This window comes from Zea mays, chromosome 4 (assembly GCF_902167145.1).
Source record: "Zea mays cultivar B73 chromosome 4, Zm-B73-REFERENCE-NAM-5.0, whole genome shotgun sequence".
NCBI classification, from domain to species: domain Eukaryota; kingdom Viridiplantae; phylum Streptophyta; class Magnoliopsida; order Poales; family Poaceae; genus Zea; species Zea mays.
The window spans coordinates 222,025,602-222,042,356 of record NC_050099.1 but is presented as its reverse complement, the minus strand read 5'-3'; the positions used below and the strand labels follow the sequence as shown (position 1 = coordinate 222,042,356).

The 16,755-nt window shown below is 47.6% G+C and overlaps 3 protein-coding genes across 3 annotated transcripts; all 3 read right to left on the bottom strand.

Annotated features, from left to right (window-relative positions):
• Window positions 1-272: 272 nt before the first annotated feature.
• LOC103654640 (exocyst complex component EXO70B1) lies at window positions 273-2,748 on the bottom strand. Its single transcript, XM_020552847.1, has one exon. The coding sequence runs from the start codon at window positions 2,508-2,510 to the stop codon at window positions 459-461; it is 2,052 nt and encodes a 683-aa protein (XP_020408436.1). The 5' UTR covers window positions 2,511-2,748; the 3' UTR covers window positions 273-458.
• Window positions 2,749-4,842: 2,094 nt separating this feature from the next.
• LOC109945630 (diacylglycerol lipase-beta-like) lies at window positions 4,843-5,928 on the bottom strand. Its single transcript, XM_035967538.1, has 3 exons — window positions 5,690-5,928; window positions 5,422-5,524; window positions 4,843-5,030 (listed from the first exon to the last, which is right to left on the bottom strand). Exons 1-3 carry the CDS (start codon window positions 5,774-5,776, stop codon window positions 4,900-4,902), a joined length of 321 nt encoding a protein of 106 aa, XP_035823431.1. The 5' UTR covers window positions 5,777-5,928; the 3' UTR covers window positions 4,843-4,899.
• A 1,483-nt stretch (window positions 5,929-7,411) lies between these two features.
• LOC103654641 (uncharacterized) lies at window positions 7,412-8,775 on the bottom strand. The gene is made up of 5 exons (XM_008681485.2): window positions 8,684-8,775; window positions 8,473-8,579; window positions 7,873-8,006; window positions 7,609-7,764; window positions 7,412-7,480 (listed from the first exon to the last, which is right to left on the bottom strand). Exons 1-4 carry the CDS (start codon window positions 8,703-8,705, stop codon window positions 7,632-7,634), a joined length of 396 nt encoding a protein of 131 aa, XP_008679707.1. The 5' UTR covers window positions 8,706-8,775; the 3' UTR covers window positions 7,412-7,480; window positions 7,609-7,631.
• Window positions 8,776-16,755: the final 7,980 nt, after the last annotated feature.

The following is a 16,755-nucleotide window of genomic DNA, read 5'->3' as shown; positions in this document are numbered from 1 at the left end:
TGAAGAATGACATACCGTGCTTCTTGATTCAGCAGATACAAACGAAATTTATCGTGTAGGACAGTTTGTTAAGGCCGGAGGTACTTACCAGATTAACGTGTTGAGAAGAGCGCCGTCGCATATATCAAATCCAGATCATCGAACTCTTCAGTCAGCAATGGAAGTGTGAGGAAGATGTAAGTCTGACCAGGAGTAGCCAAAGATTTGCATTGAAGATTGAACAAAGAAAAGTGTGTTAAGTGTTTTTTTTTTCTTCACAGGAGCCAGTAATATATATGAACATGTATATGTATTGATTAATCGACGATTACACAACTATCTGACGTGATTGAGCAAGAGCTATGCAGAAGATCAACTCTCAAGAACAATCAGAATTAAGAAAAACAGAAGAAAAAAAGATACTGTGACAATGGCTTTAAAAACCAAATTAGTAGCACGGGGCGGCGGTTCCTTGTTAATTACGTCCTTCTCCTCGGCATGGACACGGCGTTGCCGTCAAAGAGCTCCTCGATGATGGCCTCCAGGTCCTCGCCACTGAGCTTGACGTATTTCTCCGCCTGCCTCCCCGCAGTGAAGTGCTGCGAGAACCTTCCCAGGAAGGACCGGTACGCCGGCACGATGACGGCGGCGATGGATACGCGGAGCTCCGACTGCAGCTGCTCGTCGCTCACCACCCAGCTCCCCTGCGTCCGCTGGATCTCGTCTATGGCGGCATTGAATTGCTTGAACCGGTCCTTGAGCACCTGCTTCTGCACGTGGCTCTTCACGGTGATCACGCCATCGTCACGCAGCAGGTTGAGCACGCGGCTCCACGTCTCCCGCTGGTAGTTCTTGTGGTACTGCCGCAGGTCCGTCGACCGCTTTCGCGACCACGCCTCGCCTACCACGGCGTTAATCTCCGGCGAGCCACGAATCTTCTGCAGCATGTACCGCCCGTTGTTCATAAGGAAGATGCTGCTCAACGACGGGTCCTTGTACAGCCGCGACTTGGCCTCCAGGTTGCCGTGCAGCAGCTCCATCACCTCCATCAGCTGTGCCGCAAACGGGTCCCCGCCGACTTCGTGCTCCGCGTCGTCGTCGGTGCGCCGGTACTCCTGGAACACCTGCTCCAGTGTCTTCTTGTACTCGCACGCGTACTTGAGGTAGTTCATCAGGTACCGGGTCAGCGGGTGCACCGCGCCGCCGGGCACCGGCTGCTTCCCGGCGTCCGCGCGGATGGAACCCTCCAGGTCGCAGAAGATGGCCGCCGCCGACTCACCCAGGCGGGTGCGCACGGAGGACAGCTCGTGCTTGAGGTCAACCAGGGCGCTGGACGCGCTGCTACCGCCGTCTTCGTCAGCTGGGGAAGGGCCACGCTCGCCGCCGTCATCGTCCGGGACGAGGAACGCGTCCACCCGGGGCACGGCGTCGCGGATGGCCTCGTACATGTCCAGCACCTTGAAGAGCTTCTCCGCGGCGCGCTTCGTCAGCACCACGGCCTCCGTGAAGGTGAGCATGTGCAGTATGGCGCAGTGCGCGAGGTCCGCGAAGATGTCGCGCCCTAGGCACCTTTGCCCGCCGGCGAAGACGCGGGCGCACAGGTCGCGCTCGCCGGGGAGGTCCACCTCGACGGTGTGCTGGAACGCCTTTATCCACGTGGCGATCTCCGACTCCAGCGCCTCCCAGGGCATCTTCACCACGTCGTCGATGCTCGCCTTCTCGTACCCGAGGCTCTGCAGCGACGCATCCAGCGCGTTCCGGCGCGCTATCAAGAACACCTGCGTGCACTCCGTCTCGTACCCCGCGGCGAACATGGCCTCCACCATGGCGCGGAGCCGGCCCACGGTCTCGGGAGGGAACGGCGGCGAGGCGTCGGCGATGAGGGTCGGGACGACGCAGCGGTCGAGCTCGGCGCCGTGCCCGAATGACGGCGGCCGCTTCAAGGACTTGCCTGTGGCGCTGCCCGTGTCGGTGGCCTGGGGCGCCACTTTGGCGACACGGGGGTCCTCGAGTGTCCCATGGAACTCATCCTCCACGAACGTCATGGCACGGTGCAGCACGCCCGTGATGCGGTGCACCCCGATGGTGTACGTGGTGGCGCCGCCCGGCGCGTTGTCCGCTGTGAGCGTGGACGCGAGCGCGGCTAGCCGCCTGATCGCGGCGAGGAGCGGCGGCGCATCCCCGGCCTCGTTCGGCGCCCACTTGTCGTCCGTGCCCTCCGACTGCGCAATCTCCTGCTCGACGGCGCTTGCGAACTTGTCCAGCGTCACCTCTGAGACGGCGGGCGGTGCGTCACCGTCCCTGGGAGCCGCAAGGAACGCGTCGATCTCCGCCGACAGGGCGGCGAGGTCCGGCTCCGCGGCCTCCTCCGGCACGGCGTCGGGCCCGCCGGCATTCTCCTTCTGCGCCTCCTTGATATGTTCGGTGAGCTTAATAGGGCCGAGGGAGAAGTTGCGGGCGAGCTTCTCTTCGCGGGAGGTGGCCGTCGAGAAGCTGCTGGACTTGAGCGGCGCGACGGGGATCCTGTCCATCTCTTGCCGCGGTCAGGCTGGGCGCAACGAATAATCAAGGTCAATGCCTCAATAATGCCTGGACCGCGCGTCTGGTTTGTGAGGCATGCAAAGAGAAAGAGAAGCGTGAAGGGAGGATCGGGAATGGAGGAGGCATAGGAGAAAGAGGAGAGGTCGCCGGAGGTTGAGGAGGAAGACATGATTTGTTAAGTCCTTCTCTCTCGTCGCTTTTCAACGCGGAGCTTGCTAAAGAAAGCATTGGTGCTGGCTACCTCGCGACGACGTGAGCCCCTCGCCGAAGCATGTTGTCTGCACGAAGTTGCTCCCTAGCAAAATGGAAGGGATAAAAGAAAGATTGCTATTTATTTATTAACTAGGTGTGTGCCCGTGCGTTGCCACGGAAGTAAAATATTAGTGTAAAACATAGATACGGGACGATAAACATCACTATGTTACGTAAAATCCGTGTAGCATAATATCATTGTAACACTAAATATTACAATGGTACATCCAAAGGAGAAGTATGAAAAGAAGCGGTGAGAGAGAGTGTGTGTGAAATAGGAACCTATGCACTTGCATCGTACGAAAAGCATACAATGGTACATCCAAAGGAGAAGTATGAAAAGAAGCGGTGAGAGAGTGTGTGAAATAGGGACTTATGTACTTGCAACCTTCAGTGTTTGGCCTGGTGTATGTCAAGCTTGTTTTGTATTGTTATTGTTCTACAAAACAAGAAAATCGTTACAGCTTCTTGCACGACAGCATGCCTCGGTAGAGCGTAATCACATAGATCTTTTTTTCACACAAAACTAACTGTCTCTAAGGGCTTGTTTAGGATTAAAGGTAATAGAGTAGATTGAGGGGGCTAGAATCCCTCACTACTTAATTTTGAATAGTGAAGGATTATAGCCCCCTCAATCCCCTCCCTTACCCTTTGTCCCAAACAAGCCCTAAAGTCGTATTTTGTGCAGGTAGATTGCCCTGTACCGTATACCTAATCGCCTTCATTTTCCTACGAGCAAAATGACAGGATGGTGTGCTGCTCCTGCTAGAGACCAGATCAAAGGTAAAAAGGAATAGAAGTCTGACAAAATGGAAGGGCGCACCGATTTCAGTTGTTCCACTTTAGAGTCAAGTCCTTTCTTGAGACCCTGGAGTTCTTGTAAGCAACACAATTCAATTCACTGGTGGTATGGGGTGTTCATTACTACAAGCACAACCTTGAATTTCCAAGGTGAGTGAAAAAGGGCAGAGCAGAGAACTCACATTCTGGCATGTCTTGACCTGCGTCTCTACATTGGAGCGCCAGTTCTGCACCTCCTAAAGCAGAGGTCAGCCATTCACATCTCATCAGCATCTGATATTTTGGAAATTACAGAAATAAGTATACGACCCTAAAAGAAACCAATTTCAAGTAGTCATTACAAAAAAACAAGAATGACATAATAAAATCCCATAAAGAAAAGTTCCTGTGAAGCAACTTATCTCTAAATGCCACCCACAAACCTTTTGTTCCTAGTATGCTGAGACTACTACTGATCAAGTACACGAAGAAGATGGGACATGGAAATTCAATTCCCATGTTGGAGAAGGTACTGTGTGTATAAGTGTGCAGCTATGGTGGATGCTAAAATATAGTTAGAAAGCAGGAAACCTAGCTAAAGGGAATTATACTCATCTATTTGAAATTTTTTAACAGGGAATTATACTGTTGGAATTAAAGCAGATTTAAACCCCAAACTTGAACAGAGCATATGCTACTTGAAAGAATGATCAAACCAGAATTGTAACTGTCTTTGTGGTTTCTGCAGTGGTTTCAGTCAACAATGAAGTGGATTCAGATCCACCGCCTGTAGATGTTATTATTTCCTCTGATGTGACAGTTGAGGTAGATATATTGTTTCGCCGTCTTGGCCCAATACAAGTCCATGAAGACAGTTGCAGTGCTGGTCTTGTCCATGCTGCCTGTGCTACACTGCGAGCTCTCCTCATTACAACCTGGCCATAAGAATATTATCACTGGAAGCCATGGACAATGCAGCAGGTGTGTAAAACTCAAATACAACTAAGCTTCCTGAAGATGGTGTAACAAATGAAGCTTTGAAAGTAACATGTGTCCCAGTAGATACAGGTCTTAAGATGGCGCCAGCACCAGCTACTCTTGCTTTAGCATTTGCCATAGATGGAAGCCGGGATCCCAAGGCTGATGCAGAACGATAAAAAGTGCTTAGGATTCTGGTTTGTTCAATTTGGTGGCGGAGATCATTTAACCAAGCTGACGCTGTAACCTGTTACGAAGGGATATTGTCATCATCTCATGTTCTTACAAAAGAAGTACAGTCAATGCGTGTGCACTAACAAATTTCTAAAAAGCACACTTTATAATATGGGATTAACAAAGTCAGGAATATCAGTAAGAAACCTCTGAACCAAGATCGTCTACTAACGCAGCAGAAAATGTTGGAACCAGATCAGCTCCGTTGATGACTGTAGTGATAAAATGCACTCCTGACTCTGCCAGTTTCCATGTCATACATGCAGCTGCAGAACAAAACATTTTCTAAGAAAATATATACTCCTTAATATTTCTACATAGTTAAATGGAATTTAAGCTTATCAAAGATTCTAGTATGATAGAAACATTGAACTTAGGTTGCAAAACGTATAACAGTTCCAATCATAATATCAGCTAAGGACTTAACTACTGTGTACTAACATTTGGATTTTATGAATAGAGTTCCAGAACCAATCACAAGTTCACAAGCAGTCTGTACTATCTACTATACCAACCTGCCCCTGTGAGTATAAAAACATAAGACAAGCAAGTATATATGGTAATGAAAAGAGAGAGAAAATGCCATGCACACATCGTTTTCATGGTTTGATTGAGAAATTAAGGTTCTAAAAGAGAAAAAAAGCATAGCATAGAAACCTGGAGCAAATGCCAGACAAGTAGTAGAGGCAAACTCCTTCTGTTCCCTCAGAACGTATGTCAACAGAGCAGCTGTACCACCTCCCAGTGAATGTCCAACAACCTAAATAGATTTGCCAATTGCCATGAACACCCATCAATTGCAACACTTTGAAAGAAACATGTAAACATAGTTATGATGCATCATAAGTCATAAAAAGGTTATGCTGTAGCAATGCTCATACTCTAGCATCAAAGAGAAAGAAAATGGCTATGAAATAACTCAAACCTTTATTTTGAAGTCTGGATACATCTGCAATGCTTGTGCCAGACAAGGCCCTGAGAGCTTTGCAATCCACCTAGCAGCGGCAACCATCCCAATGGGTCTCCGCAGCGGCAACCATCCCAATGGGTCTCCGAGCTGTAGCAATGCTCGTACTTCTCCGCGCGACCACTGGTTCGTCCCGTGGGTCTCCGCACGCGGGGGCGGGGCCGATTGGGCCGCTGCGGAGCGGGATTCTCCGTCCGCGTCCCCTACACGTTGAGGTTTCATGGCAAGATCAATGAACATCTAGTATTCGAATGGTAATGGCCTAAGACACCAATTTACCATATTAACCTCGGATGCATAACGTCAAGGATGTGAGTTCATACAGTACATTTCTAGCTCAAAGAATTATTCTCTACATTACTTTTATGGAAAGACATAAGTTAGGTTAGGTAAGTTATCTAGTCAGTTCGCATTAGGAAAATCTAGAGGTCAGTTTCCTAGTTCCCTAAGTTAGCTAGATGACCTCTCTTATAAACGCAGCCGAGTCTTTGTTTAGGGATCAACCAAGAACAAATCAAAGTTCTCAAAAGACCAGCATGGTCAAAGCCTGCTGCCACAGAAACAACCCCTGGTTGATGAGGGAACCTATCGCTATTATCAATCATAACAATATTGAATGTCTAATAGCAATAGGAAACTTTATCTATCTTATATATCAGTTTCCTATTTGCATAAGTTCTGCTGACACCTGTGATGGTTGTAGTTTTTTACCCCTTACTTTTAGGTGCAACAATCAGTGCTAAAAGACATATAGCATACCTTGCCACACTGAGCAAAAAAAGATTCGACTTCCTCCAGTTTTACATTGTAAGGAAGCGGTGATGCAGCAACTGTCCTAGAGTCCACTTGCTCTATAACCTCATCTGGCTTCAACAACTCCTTAGACCTACCAACTTTCTTCCCTGTGGCAAAGACAATACTGAACCTTAATACAGGATATAAGCACCAAGTTACTGATGTATACAACATTCCAACTAAAGTGAGTATTTTTTTCATTTGAACCATGCAGAAAATGTCCATATTAGTATGCGACCAGGTGATTCAGTGATAGTTATAATGTAAGGTCGAACATTCATCAGAATTCAGGAAAGGGCCATTGTTCTGACATTGCTGAAAATGGAAATGGAACGTTGCCATATTCTGCTGAATGAAATTAAGCTTCTACACCATCTTAATTCAAAAATCAATTTTAACTAAATACTACTACACAATTTTTGCATAACACGTATGGACGAAAAGATAGAGATAACGAGCTTACCATCCTCTGATACGCGGAGCGCTGTGGAATGGCGCAAGATGTCGGCAACTGCAAGTACGGTCTCCTCTGGCACTGTTTCTGGTTTCGCATCCCCTTCGAGACCTAGGTGTGACCTCATCCACGAGAAGGAACATATGAGAGCCAAGCTCACCACTAACCAATCAGCCCCGCACCCAAAAAGGAGATAGCCATGAATTAGCACCATGAATTAGCACCTGGAAAAATCTCAGAGAAAATTTTAAAAACATCAAAATCACCATGAATGAAATGCTCACCAGTGTTTTTCGCGGTGGAGATGAACTGGATGCTTCGCCTCGCGATGACGTAGTTGCCATGTTGCTGCTGCACGATCCAAACGAAACCCAGCCAGGGATGAGGAACCGAGACTGCAATAGAAATCAAGTGTGATGGCGCTAAAGAAGGTGAAGAAGCACCAGCCTTCTCCATATACAGACATTCCCTTCCATACACAAGCTACAAACTCTACAGTCCTGAAAAAAAAACGGTGCCCAGCCACCCAGGAGAAAATCACAAACTCATGATTAGATATACAGGAAAGGACAGTCATGATCTAAAGCTAAATCCTTGCAAAGAAACATGATGGATTCTATGTACATACCTCTTCGTATGTGTCGCCACTAACTATACTCTGTTCAGCCCCATCTGAAACATTTTTTGCATTAGGGTCTTGTACTCCTGGCTTCTTGACCACTCATCAATCTCTCTGGCTCGCATCACAGGCAAAGGGTGTGAAAGCTCTCTGGTTTGTGCGTTCCTGCAACATGTAAAGAGATTGAGAAAGAAATGTCATACAACACAAACACATATGCATTTCCACAACAATAATATCGTGAATCATGGTTCAAGTGATAACAGTTCTGACCGGATGTACCACCCAACTGGGTTCGATGCAGCCTTGTCGTACGAACGAGCTTGCTCCAGGAAGGCATCCACATTTAGCTTGTCGGCAAGAGATGGGCATCCTCCAGCCAATTTCATCAGAACAGAGATGACTACCTCTTGACAATCAAGAATAAGTATCAAGTGATGACAGACTTGTAGGATAAGCATTACAACACACAACAAGGCGTTCCTATTTTCAGACAGCCAAGAACAGAGATGACCACCTCAGGACAATCAGGAGTTTAGTATTAGGTGATGATACCAACTTGTAGAGTAAGCATGTATCCATTATATGTTAAAAATACAAGCTACAGCTCTAATTCATCAAAATTGGAGAACAACTGTTCTTTCTATGAACTAAAGATTGTTACTTGGAAGATGAATTGAAAACTACACAAACCTCTACTTTTTCTTGGAGTCATATATAATTTGTGGCCAGACCATGAAAAAAATCCACTTCAAGAGCAAAAGCAAAGACAAAAAAAATAGTGCTATTTATTCTGCTAGTTCTTATGTTCAATACAAATCAATCTTATATTTAAAAATTGAGGTAGTTTCAGAGTTAAGGCAGTAAAGGTACCTTCGGGTCTTGCACCACAAGAAGAGTTGTCCTGTCACAAGTCAGCTCTGCAGCTCGTAGCCATCTATATAGCTGCTCTTCCAGAAAGCCAGTAACCATGCCGAAACCTGATAAAAGTGCATGTACTTACCATGAGATGTAGTTCAAATGAAGTGTATTTAGGTACATAGCCCACCAATCTAATGAGATTTCAAGTAGTCAGATGGTCTACCAGGGACAGTGTATGCTCCCATTGTGAGTATATTGGCAAAAGTGAGCCAAACACCATGATCGCACTTGAGGTGACCCAGCTCATGAGCCAAAACAACCTAATTGAAACAAATCCAATATGATGAGTAATCAATGCATTCATGCAGTAGGTAAGCAAATAATAATTCTTGTTTTGATTGTTCATCTAGGCAATACCAGCCGATGAGTTTGTTTAGAGTAAACAATAGTATGCAATTCCCTTGGAGTAAGCAGCTCCACAAGGCTTGTGTGAACGACAATGAATGGTTTTTTGCTGTTGATTGCTAAGGTGTAGGCATTTGGAACAGGATTCTGCCTTATGTACAAGTCAGGAGCTTCAGTGTTCAAGAGCTGCAAACATATAAGAAAACGATATACAACATCAAAGAGCCAACTATGTCCATACATTCCAATCTATATCAGAACAGAACCCTTAAGTCCTAAACCAATAAGTGCCTAACAATCAAATAGGTCGCAACTCCTAATGCAGTGGTCCAACAGTCATATCGAATGTACCAAAACAACATAACAAATGAGCACCTATAGTTAGTGAAATGAGCTTAGTCTGTTTTGTCAGTTTTATTTAAAATTATGAGAAAATAGTAGTGTTAAGTTGTATGTGTTCAGAATTTCTAGTATAACTGAAAATCTGGAAAAACAAATCCAATAGTGAAGAATCTCAGACTAAGTGTCTTTATATTTCACATGCCAAGTAGGTTAAAAAACAAAATAATTTAACATTTAGTTTTTACAAATCGCTTCACACTTACAGTGGGATCGAGACCTTTGAGATCTAGATAGTGATCGTCCTGTGTTCTTTCGTTCATGTACCTACCACTACATCTATGAAAGCACAAATTTATTTCTTTTTAGTTTTTCATACAATGTTGCTAAGGACAACCAAGAGCATATATCAAAGGATAAAGAAACAAATAATGAACCTAGTTCTTGTTCTCATGCACATTTCTTGTGGCGTTTTTTGATTCTCCTCGCATAAACTATTGAAATTTCTCGACCACCAATGACTTAATGATTCATCTCGCGCTTGGCAACTGTAGCATCCTCAAGGTAGCAAAATTTGACAAATCCAAAAGCACTTAGTTCCCTGTAAAATTGACCAGTTCAACCAAGGATTAAGACGGAAAGAAGTCATTGCCATTCAACAAATATACTCTGTGTTCCAACAGATGGTTGTTCATTCCAATCCCAATTTAAGAAAGAACCGGTAAATACACTTAAAAACCTATTTATCAAAAAACAGGGAACATATACAACAAAACCATGCCATGATATTAAATGGGGTTCTTTTTATTGCCAAAAGAACCAGAATTTTTATGAGATAATTTCAAGCCATGTGAAGTCTTAAAATAACTTATACGAAATCTTAAACCATCACTAATATGTAATATGTTGAATTAAGGGGATGATAATGTTTAATAGATAGAAAGCACAAACAGAAGAGCAACTAACCTGTAAGGATAATATTAAGAAGATCCATATTCCATCAAAACTATGAAATATGTGCCAAAATGAGCATATCTCCACAAAATTAACGTTTTCCATCGAATAAACATCACCTGCAGATTCATTCTCCTGGATGATGACCAGAATATGGCTAGGGCTTGATTGTATAGATGGCTTGATGCTTAGCTCTTTCCTGCAAAATTGGATATTTAGATAAACATACACAATAGGAACAGAAATAAGAACTCCAATATTATCAGAGGTCCAGCCCGGGGTTCCTGGCGATGCCGTTGAACTCGGCGTTGAGCATCCGGATGATCTCGGAGCTCTCGTTGTTCACCACCGTCTTCAGCTGCTTGTCCCACAGCACCTGAAACGCAATGGAACACTGGAATCAGCTCGGCTGTTGGGCTACTCTGCACTTCTGCGTGCTGGAAAGGAGGAGGGGGGAATCAGATTCGCTGCTTGTTTGGTGGATTTGGAGTGACGGGATTGGAGGCTCACGGGGATGGTTGGCTTCCCGGCGTAGTTGGAGCTGGCGATCTCGTAGAGCTCCCTCACGCTCCGGGCGTCGTTGAGAGGGTTGGGCTCGGCGCCGGGCTCCTCGTCGGCGGCGGCGGGGAACACCCAGCCCAGATGCTCGTCGCTCTCCTTGGTCCGCTCGAAGATGGGCTTCACGACCTACGGTTCCGATGCAGCGCATCATGGGGAACTGGAATCAATCCACTGCCGAGCGAACCTCCGATCCGGCTTGCCGGCTCGCGATGGTTAGGGCGAGGCTAGGGTTACCGACGTACCGTGACGCCGATGGCGTGGTCGAGGCCCTTGAGCTTGAGGAAGGCGAGGCACCGGGTAGTGTGCCTGACTAAAACAATTCACCTTAGGATCTCGTAGGTAGTGAACAATTTCCTCAAGTTCAGCTTTAGCTTCGTCGAACCTCTTCATTCAATCCAAGCCCTGTATATAACCCAAAATTGAACAATGCTGAACGGGTGAAAGAACTAATAATAAACCTAACATACTAACAAGCAAATTTGACTGCATAGTATGATGTCATTTCCTATAACATTAGTCAATGAAAGGCCCTTTTGTATTTATATTTGCATATGAACACTAACAAGTCGATGATGGTATTCTTGGGATTTGACATAGTATGCTGCTTACATGCTTAGATATATCTCAGCATTTATGGAAATGGATTGCCTTTCGAATCTACAGATATTACATGGATTTCCTTTCTAACCTACAGATATTCCAACTTCAGTGTACCGAGTGCACAAAACTGAAATCAAAATGATGATAGCAGGACAAAAGCCGTGATGACCAGGTATATATATTCTTGTGTCTGATAAAGTGCCTCAAAACTGAACAGAAGGTGCAACGAGAAACTCAACGTGATGGGTAATTGGCAAAATCTCCTCTACGTCTAACAAAACATTCAGCATTGCCGGAAGGAGCCCCACCCTAAACAAACCAAAGCCTATGATGAGAGAAATGGCAAGGCAAGTAACTTCCTCCCTTCTTCTTGGCATCTCCAGCCTTTGTCTGCAAAAATTGTGCAGCAAACATAATTGAAATGTACCAGAACAATGGGAATACGAGTAGCAATTCCCGACTGGTACTCACCTTCTTTACACCACGGATTTTCGTTACCCTGTTCTTACGTTCCTTCATCTGCTTTCGTGACTTCTCTACCTTGGTAGCAAGGCCGTTCTGTCGACGAAAAACAGAACATTAGCACCTACGGACAGGTGTATCAAACAGAGGCTAACAACAAACAGTGAATGGCGTCATCTAAAGGCTCAAGACAGTCAAAAACTAACGAGCTTAATTACAACATGTGCAGTCACGGTGGGGAACCGCCCGTCCCTAGAAACGGAGCTCCGGAAGGTGGATGGCGACCGGTCGAAGTCGCCCGTGTAGGTGACCTCGTCCAGCGCCGACCGCGCAGTCATCTGACGCGCGCGCATGAGTCCATGAACATAGCAAGCGTCAATCAAGAGTCCATGACGGCAGCATCTCGGTGTCGTGGGAGGGGATACGAGGGCAGAGCGACGGCGATGGACTCGTGAGCCTAGAAAAGTCCCTTGCCACGGATCGCATGACCCCGCTGCTCCCGCGGAGGACTCGGGTGGCCTAGGGTTTGGGAGAGGATCCCAGCTCCGCGCGAGGTCGATCTTGCGTGCGAAGGCGGTGACTCGCTTCTCCCCATGGCGCGGCGGATGGCAACCTATGCCATCCTGTAGAGGTTGACGATGCAGTCGAGGTCTATGTGGCTGCGCATGTCGACGCGGCGCCAAAGCGTGGGCCCGTCGCTTGCGACGCAACCTCAGGAACGACGCAGAGGATAGCAGAGACATGGCGGTGGACAGTGGAGATGCGGCCGAAGGGAAGAGTAGAGGCACGGATGGAGGGGGCTGCGGAGCCGCGCAGCGTGAGGCAACGCACGAGGACTGCCGGGCACACGGCTTTCTTGGCGGACTGGCGAGCGGAGGAGGATGGGAGAGCGGAGAATTGGGAGGCGGGCGGCGGCAGAGGGGAATTGCCAAGGCGGGGCGTGGGGGTAACGGTGGAACGGACGGTGCAGATCGACCGAGTAGAAACGAACGGCTCAGATTGGCTGAAGGCAGAACCAGGGGAGGCAGCCTACCCCTTAGAGCCTTAATAGGTAGTATAGATTTCCAAACTGGTGGCTTCCGTTTTGACATTATTTGAACTTTGTGAAACTCAGATCTGACATCTGAAATGGGGACCCAACCTAAGTCCCAGATTAAAGAACTAACTTCAAGAACTAACTTTGTGAAACTCAGATCTGACATTATTTGAACTTTGTGAAACCTAGAATTACGTTGTCCAATTTTTCCTAAGGTAAAATCTATATTTGGTAATTTGTAATCAATAATTACAAAATTTGAATTCTAACTTTTTTCATCCACAATATGAAATCTATGTATTTTTGTAAGTGTCAAAAATGAACAAAAAATATGGTTTTTTTAAACCTGCCGGAAAGGTTAAATCCGAGGGTGTTGATGCCTTTTTGGTCACCAAACACTATAATGAACCGCTTGGCGGTACTTGGCACCTTGGGTTCGGCTTCGCAAGGTGAACAGTAGTGGCGGCCTGCGACAGGTCGCCGGATCGCCTGGTAGGGCCCTCTGCGACGGCGCGGACGGTCCGCGGCCTTGGGCCGGACGGTCCGTGACCTAGACGCAGGAGCGGTGTCTTCCCTGCATCACACCGGACGGTCCGCAGCTCTGGGCTGGACGGTCCGCGACCTGGCGACAGGGTCGTCTTCCTCCTCCTTGCTGGAATCTAGATCTCGTCCCCTGGGGGAAAGATCTTAAGGTGCTCCTGGTCGACAGGTCACCTGGGGCGTCCCCAGACGACGTGGAGTCGCCTAGGAATTAAGAGATCAAATCGAGGAAGAGGTCTTGGATGGACAACTAGATCTTGCCCCCCAGGAGGGGTGAGATCCTAGGGTCGTCTTGGGATCGGCAGGCCACCCAAGACAGATCTAGACGACGTAGAGTCGAATAGGGGTGGAGGTGGATATGCGGAAGGCTACAACTAGAATTATGCTACATCTACTCCTAGGGCAAGAAAAGTAAATAAGGTAATTGGTTCGATTGGAATGTGTTCGGGGGTTCTCAATCGGACGTACCCCTTTATATTTATAGGGGAGGAGGTCTGGACCTTTTCCTAAGAGATAGCCAACAAACTCCCACGTGATTAGATGGATAACCACGCACGAGATAAGGATAAACATCCGAGTTAATCTAATCTCGGGACACGCGGACCGTCCGGGCCCAAGGGTCGGACCGTCCGCTCATTTTGGTGTCCAACATATGCCCCCTGCCTTTTGGTGGAGCTTGGCGAACCAAAAGCATCAGCGAAAACTTCGGAAACAATTGACCTCATGAGCTTTTGTTCCCGAAGTAAGGACTCAGCTCGATGCAAGTCATCGGCTCTTGCGATCAGATAATATAAATACTTGATGGAACTTTAATGCATAGAGGCCGTTTCGGATTGCATCCTCTTCGGCCATGTCTACCTGATCAACCTGTCAATAGGCAAAAACTTGTGGTGCCCCCCAGCCCAAATAAGCAAACGGATTAGGCAAGTAATACGAATTCATCACCGTACCACCCCACACATGAGCAGGACAACACATCGGCGATGGATAGAACGGGACACACCATGCTATCCCCGGAGGAGGATGACAAGGCGATCTTGGTTGTGCTACCCTTTGGGTCCGTTTAGTCGGCTTTTGCTTCCGCACAGGTCACCCTTTTGACTTTGTTTGTTTTATTGGCCGGTTGTGTGGAACGGCCTTCTTCATATATTTGGCAAGCAACTGACCAAAAGTAGGGCCGACTCTACTGAGTCGTCCAGACGTCTTAGTAGTGTTTTGTTTCCTAACACTTGTGTTGGAACGTTGTGGTCCGATGGTCTGAGGTTGTTGCTTCTGACCATCTACGGACCGTCCGGCCATCATAGCCGGACTGTCCACGTCTGTCTCGGACTGCTCGGCCTTAGTACCAGAATCGTCTGGCGTACGCAGGACAGGTGACCGTGATCGGATGTCCGATCGTGCTTGCCCCCCGGTGCCTCCGGTCTTTCTTTTGTCCGGAGCCTTCAGAGTAACCATTCTGCGTGACATATTTGGTGTGCGATGATCACCAATGACGATATTTTTATTTTTACTTTCATCGACCGCACAAGGCCAAATTATGGCCTTTTTGCTCATTGGCTCTAATGTGGTGACAGGAACAGACGGCCTGTCAATTTTCACCTCTTTTTGAAACCTCAACCGGCCTTCGTTTATAGCCGATTGTATTTGCCGACGGAAGACGACACAATCATTGGTGTTATGGAGAAAGGAGCCATGCCATTTGCAATAAACGCGCCCTTTTAATTGTTCAACCGGAGGAATAACATGTGACAAATTAATATTACCATGTTTAAGCAACTCATCAAATATTTTATCACATTTAGTAATATGAAATGTGAACTTAACTTTTTCCTTTTGTGTCGAGTGCGGGTGAGAGCGAACAGAAGGTTTGGCCTTAGTGGGCCAAACAAGCTCAGGGACATGTGACTTTTTTGGTTCTTGGGGCTTGGGTGGCCGGTTATATTTATGTCGGCCTTCCGCATTAGGCGGATCACAAGTGACTTCTGGTGCTCCGGACGGTCCGACCTGCACAGTCGTACGGTCTGCGGGTGGATCGGACGGTCTGGTACTATCCTCGGACTGTCCGGTCACGTCAGGCAACACCTGTGACCCTTGTGGTGGGCTCTGTGTAACTCCGGACTGTCCGGCGTAGGGTGCCGGACGGTCTGACGGAGGGCCGGACGGTCCATGATTGTGTGCGGACGGTCCGGCCGTGCTCAGAGTTGACTCACCATTTAGCGAAGATGGTGGTGATGGTCGTCCTGGATATGAGTCCATCGGCATACCAGAATATGGCTGGGTAAACCCATTTGTTGCCGATGTGTTTGGCGCAATTGTTTTGGTGCCTAATTTATGTGATAAAAAACTAGGCATGTGAGTTTTTCCTACTGCATGCGCCATCCTTTCTATATCCTCTGTGATACTTTTAATCCGATTATGAAAAGAAATTTTAATAGATGGAATATCATCGACTGACCTGGCATCACCTATCGTGGGGAGCTGTTGCAGCATGGATGACATGTAATCGGCGTCCATTTCCCTCTCCTTTACGACCTTCTGGTGGCGATCTACCTTGAAGTGCGAGAGGTACCACTTTTTTGCCACCTTGAGCATCTGATCTTGTTGTCGTTGGATCTCCTCATCCATCTTCTTCATGTCATCTTCTAAGTTTTCATGCTCTGCGGCCGATAAATTAGTCAGCCTTGTGTCGCTGTTTGGAGAAGCACTGTTGAGATCTTTAGAATCGGCCATGTAAGCCTGATTTTGTAGATCTGCAACCTCGTCCCCAGCGGAGTCACCAAAAAGTATGTTGATGCCTTTTTGGTCACCAAACACTATAATGAACCGCTTGGCGGTACTTGGCACCTTGGGTTCGGCTCCGCAAGGTGAACAGTAGTGGCGGCCTGCGACAGGTCGCCGGATCGCCTGGTAGTGCCCTCTGCGACGGCGCGGACGGTCCGCGGGTTTGGGTCGGACGGCCCGCGACCTGGGCGCAGGAGCGGTGTCTTCCCTGCATCACACCGGACCGTCCGCAGCTCTGGGCCGGACGGTCCGCGACCTGGCGACAGGGTCGTCTTCCTCCTCCTTGCTGGAATCTAGATCTCGTCCCCTGGGGGAAAGATCTTATGGTGCTCCGGGTCGATAGGTCACCCGGGGCGTCCGCAGACGACGTGGAGTCGCCTAGGAATTAAGAGATAAAATCGAGGAAGAGGTCTTGGATGGACAACAAGATCTTGCCCCCCGGGTGGGGTGAGATCCTAGGGTCGTCTTGGGATCGGCAGGCCACCCAAGATAGATCTAGACGACGTAGAGTCGAATAGGGGTGGAGGTGGATATGCGGAAGGCTACAACTAGAACTATGCTACATCTACTCCTAGGGCAGGAAAAGTAAATAAGGTAATTGGTTCGATTGGAATGTG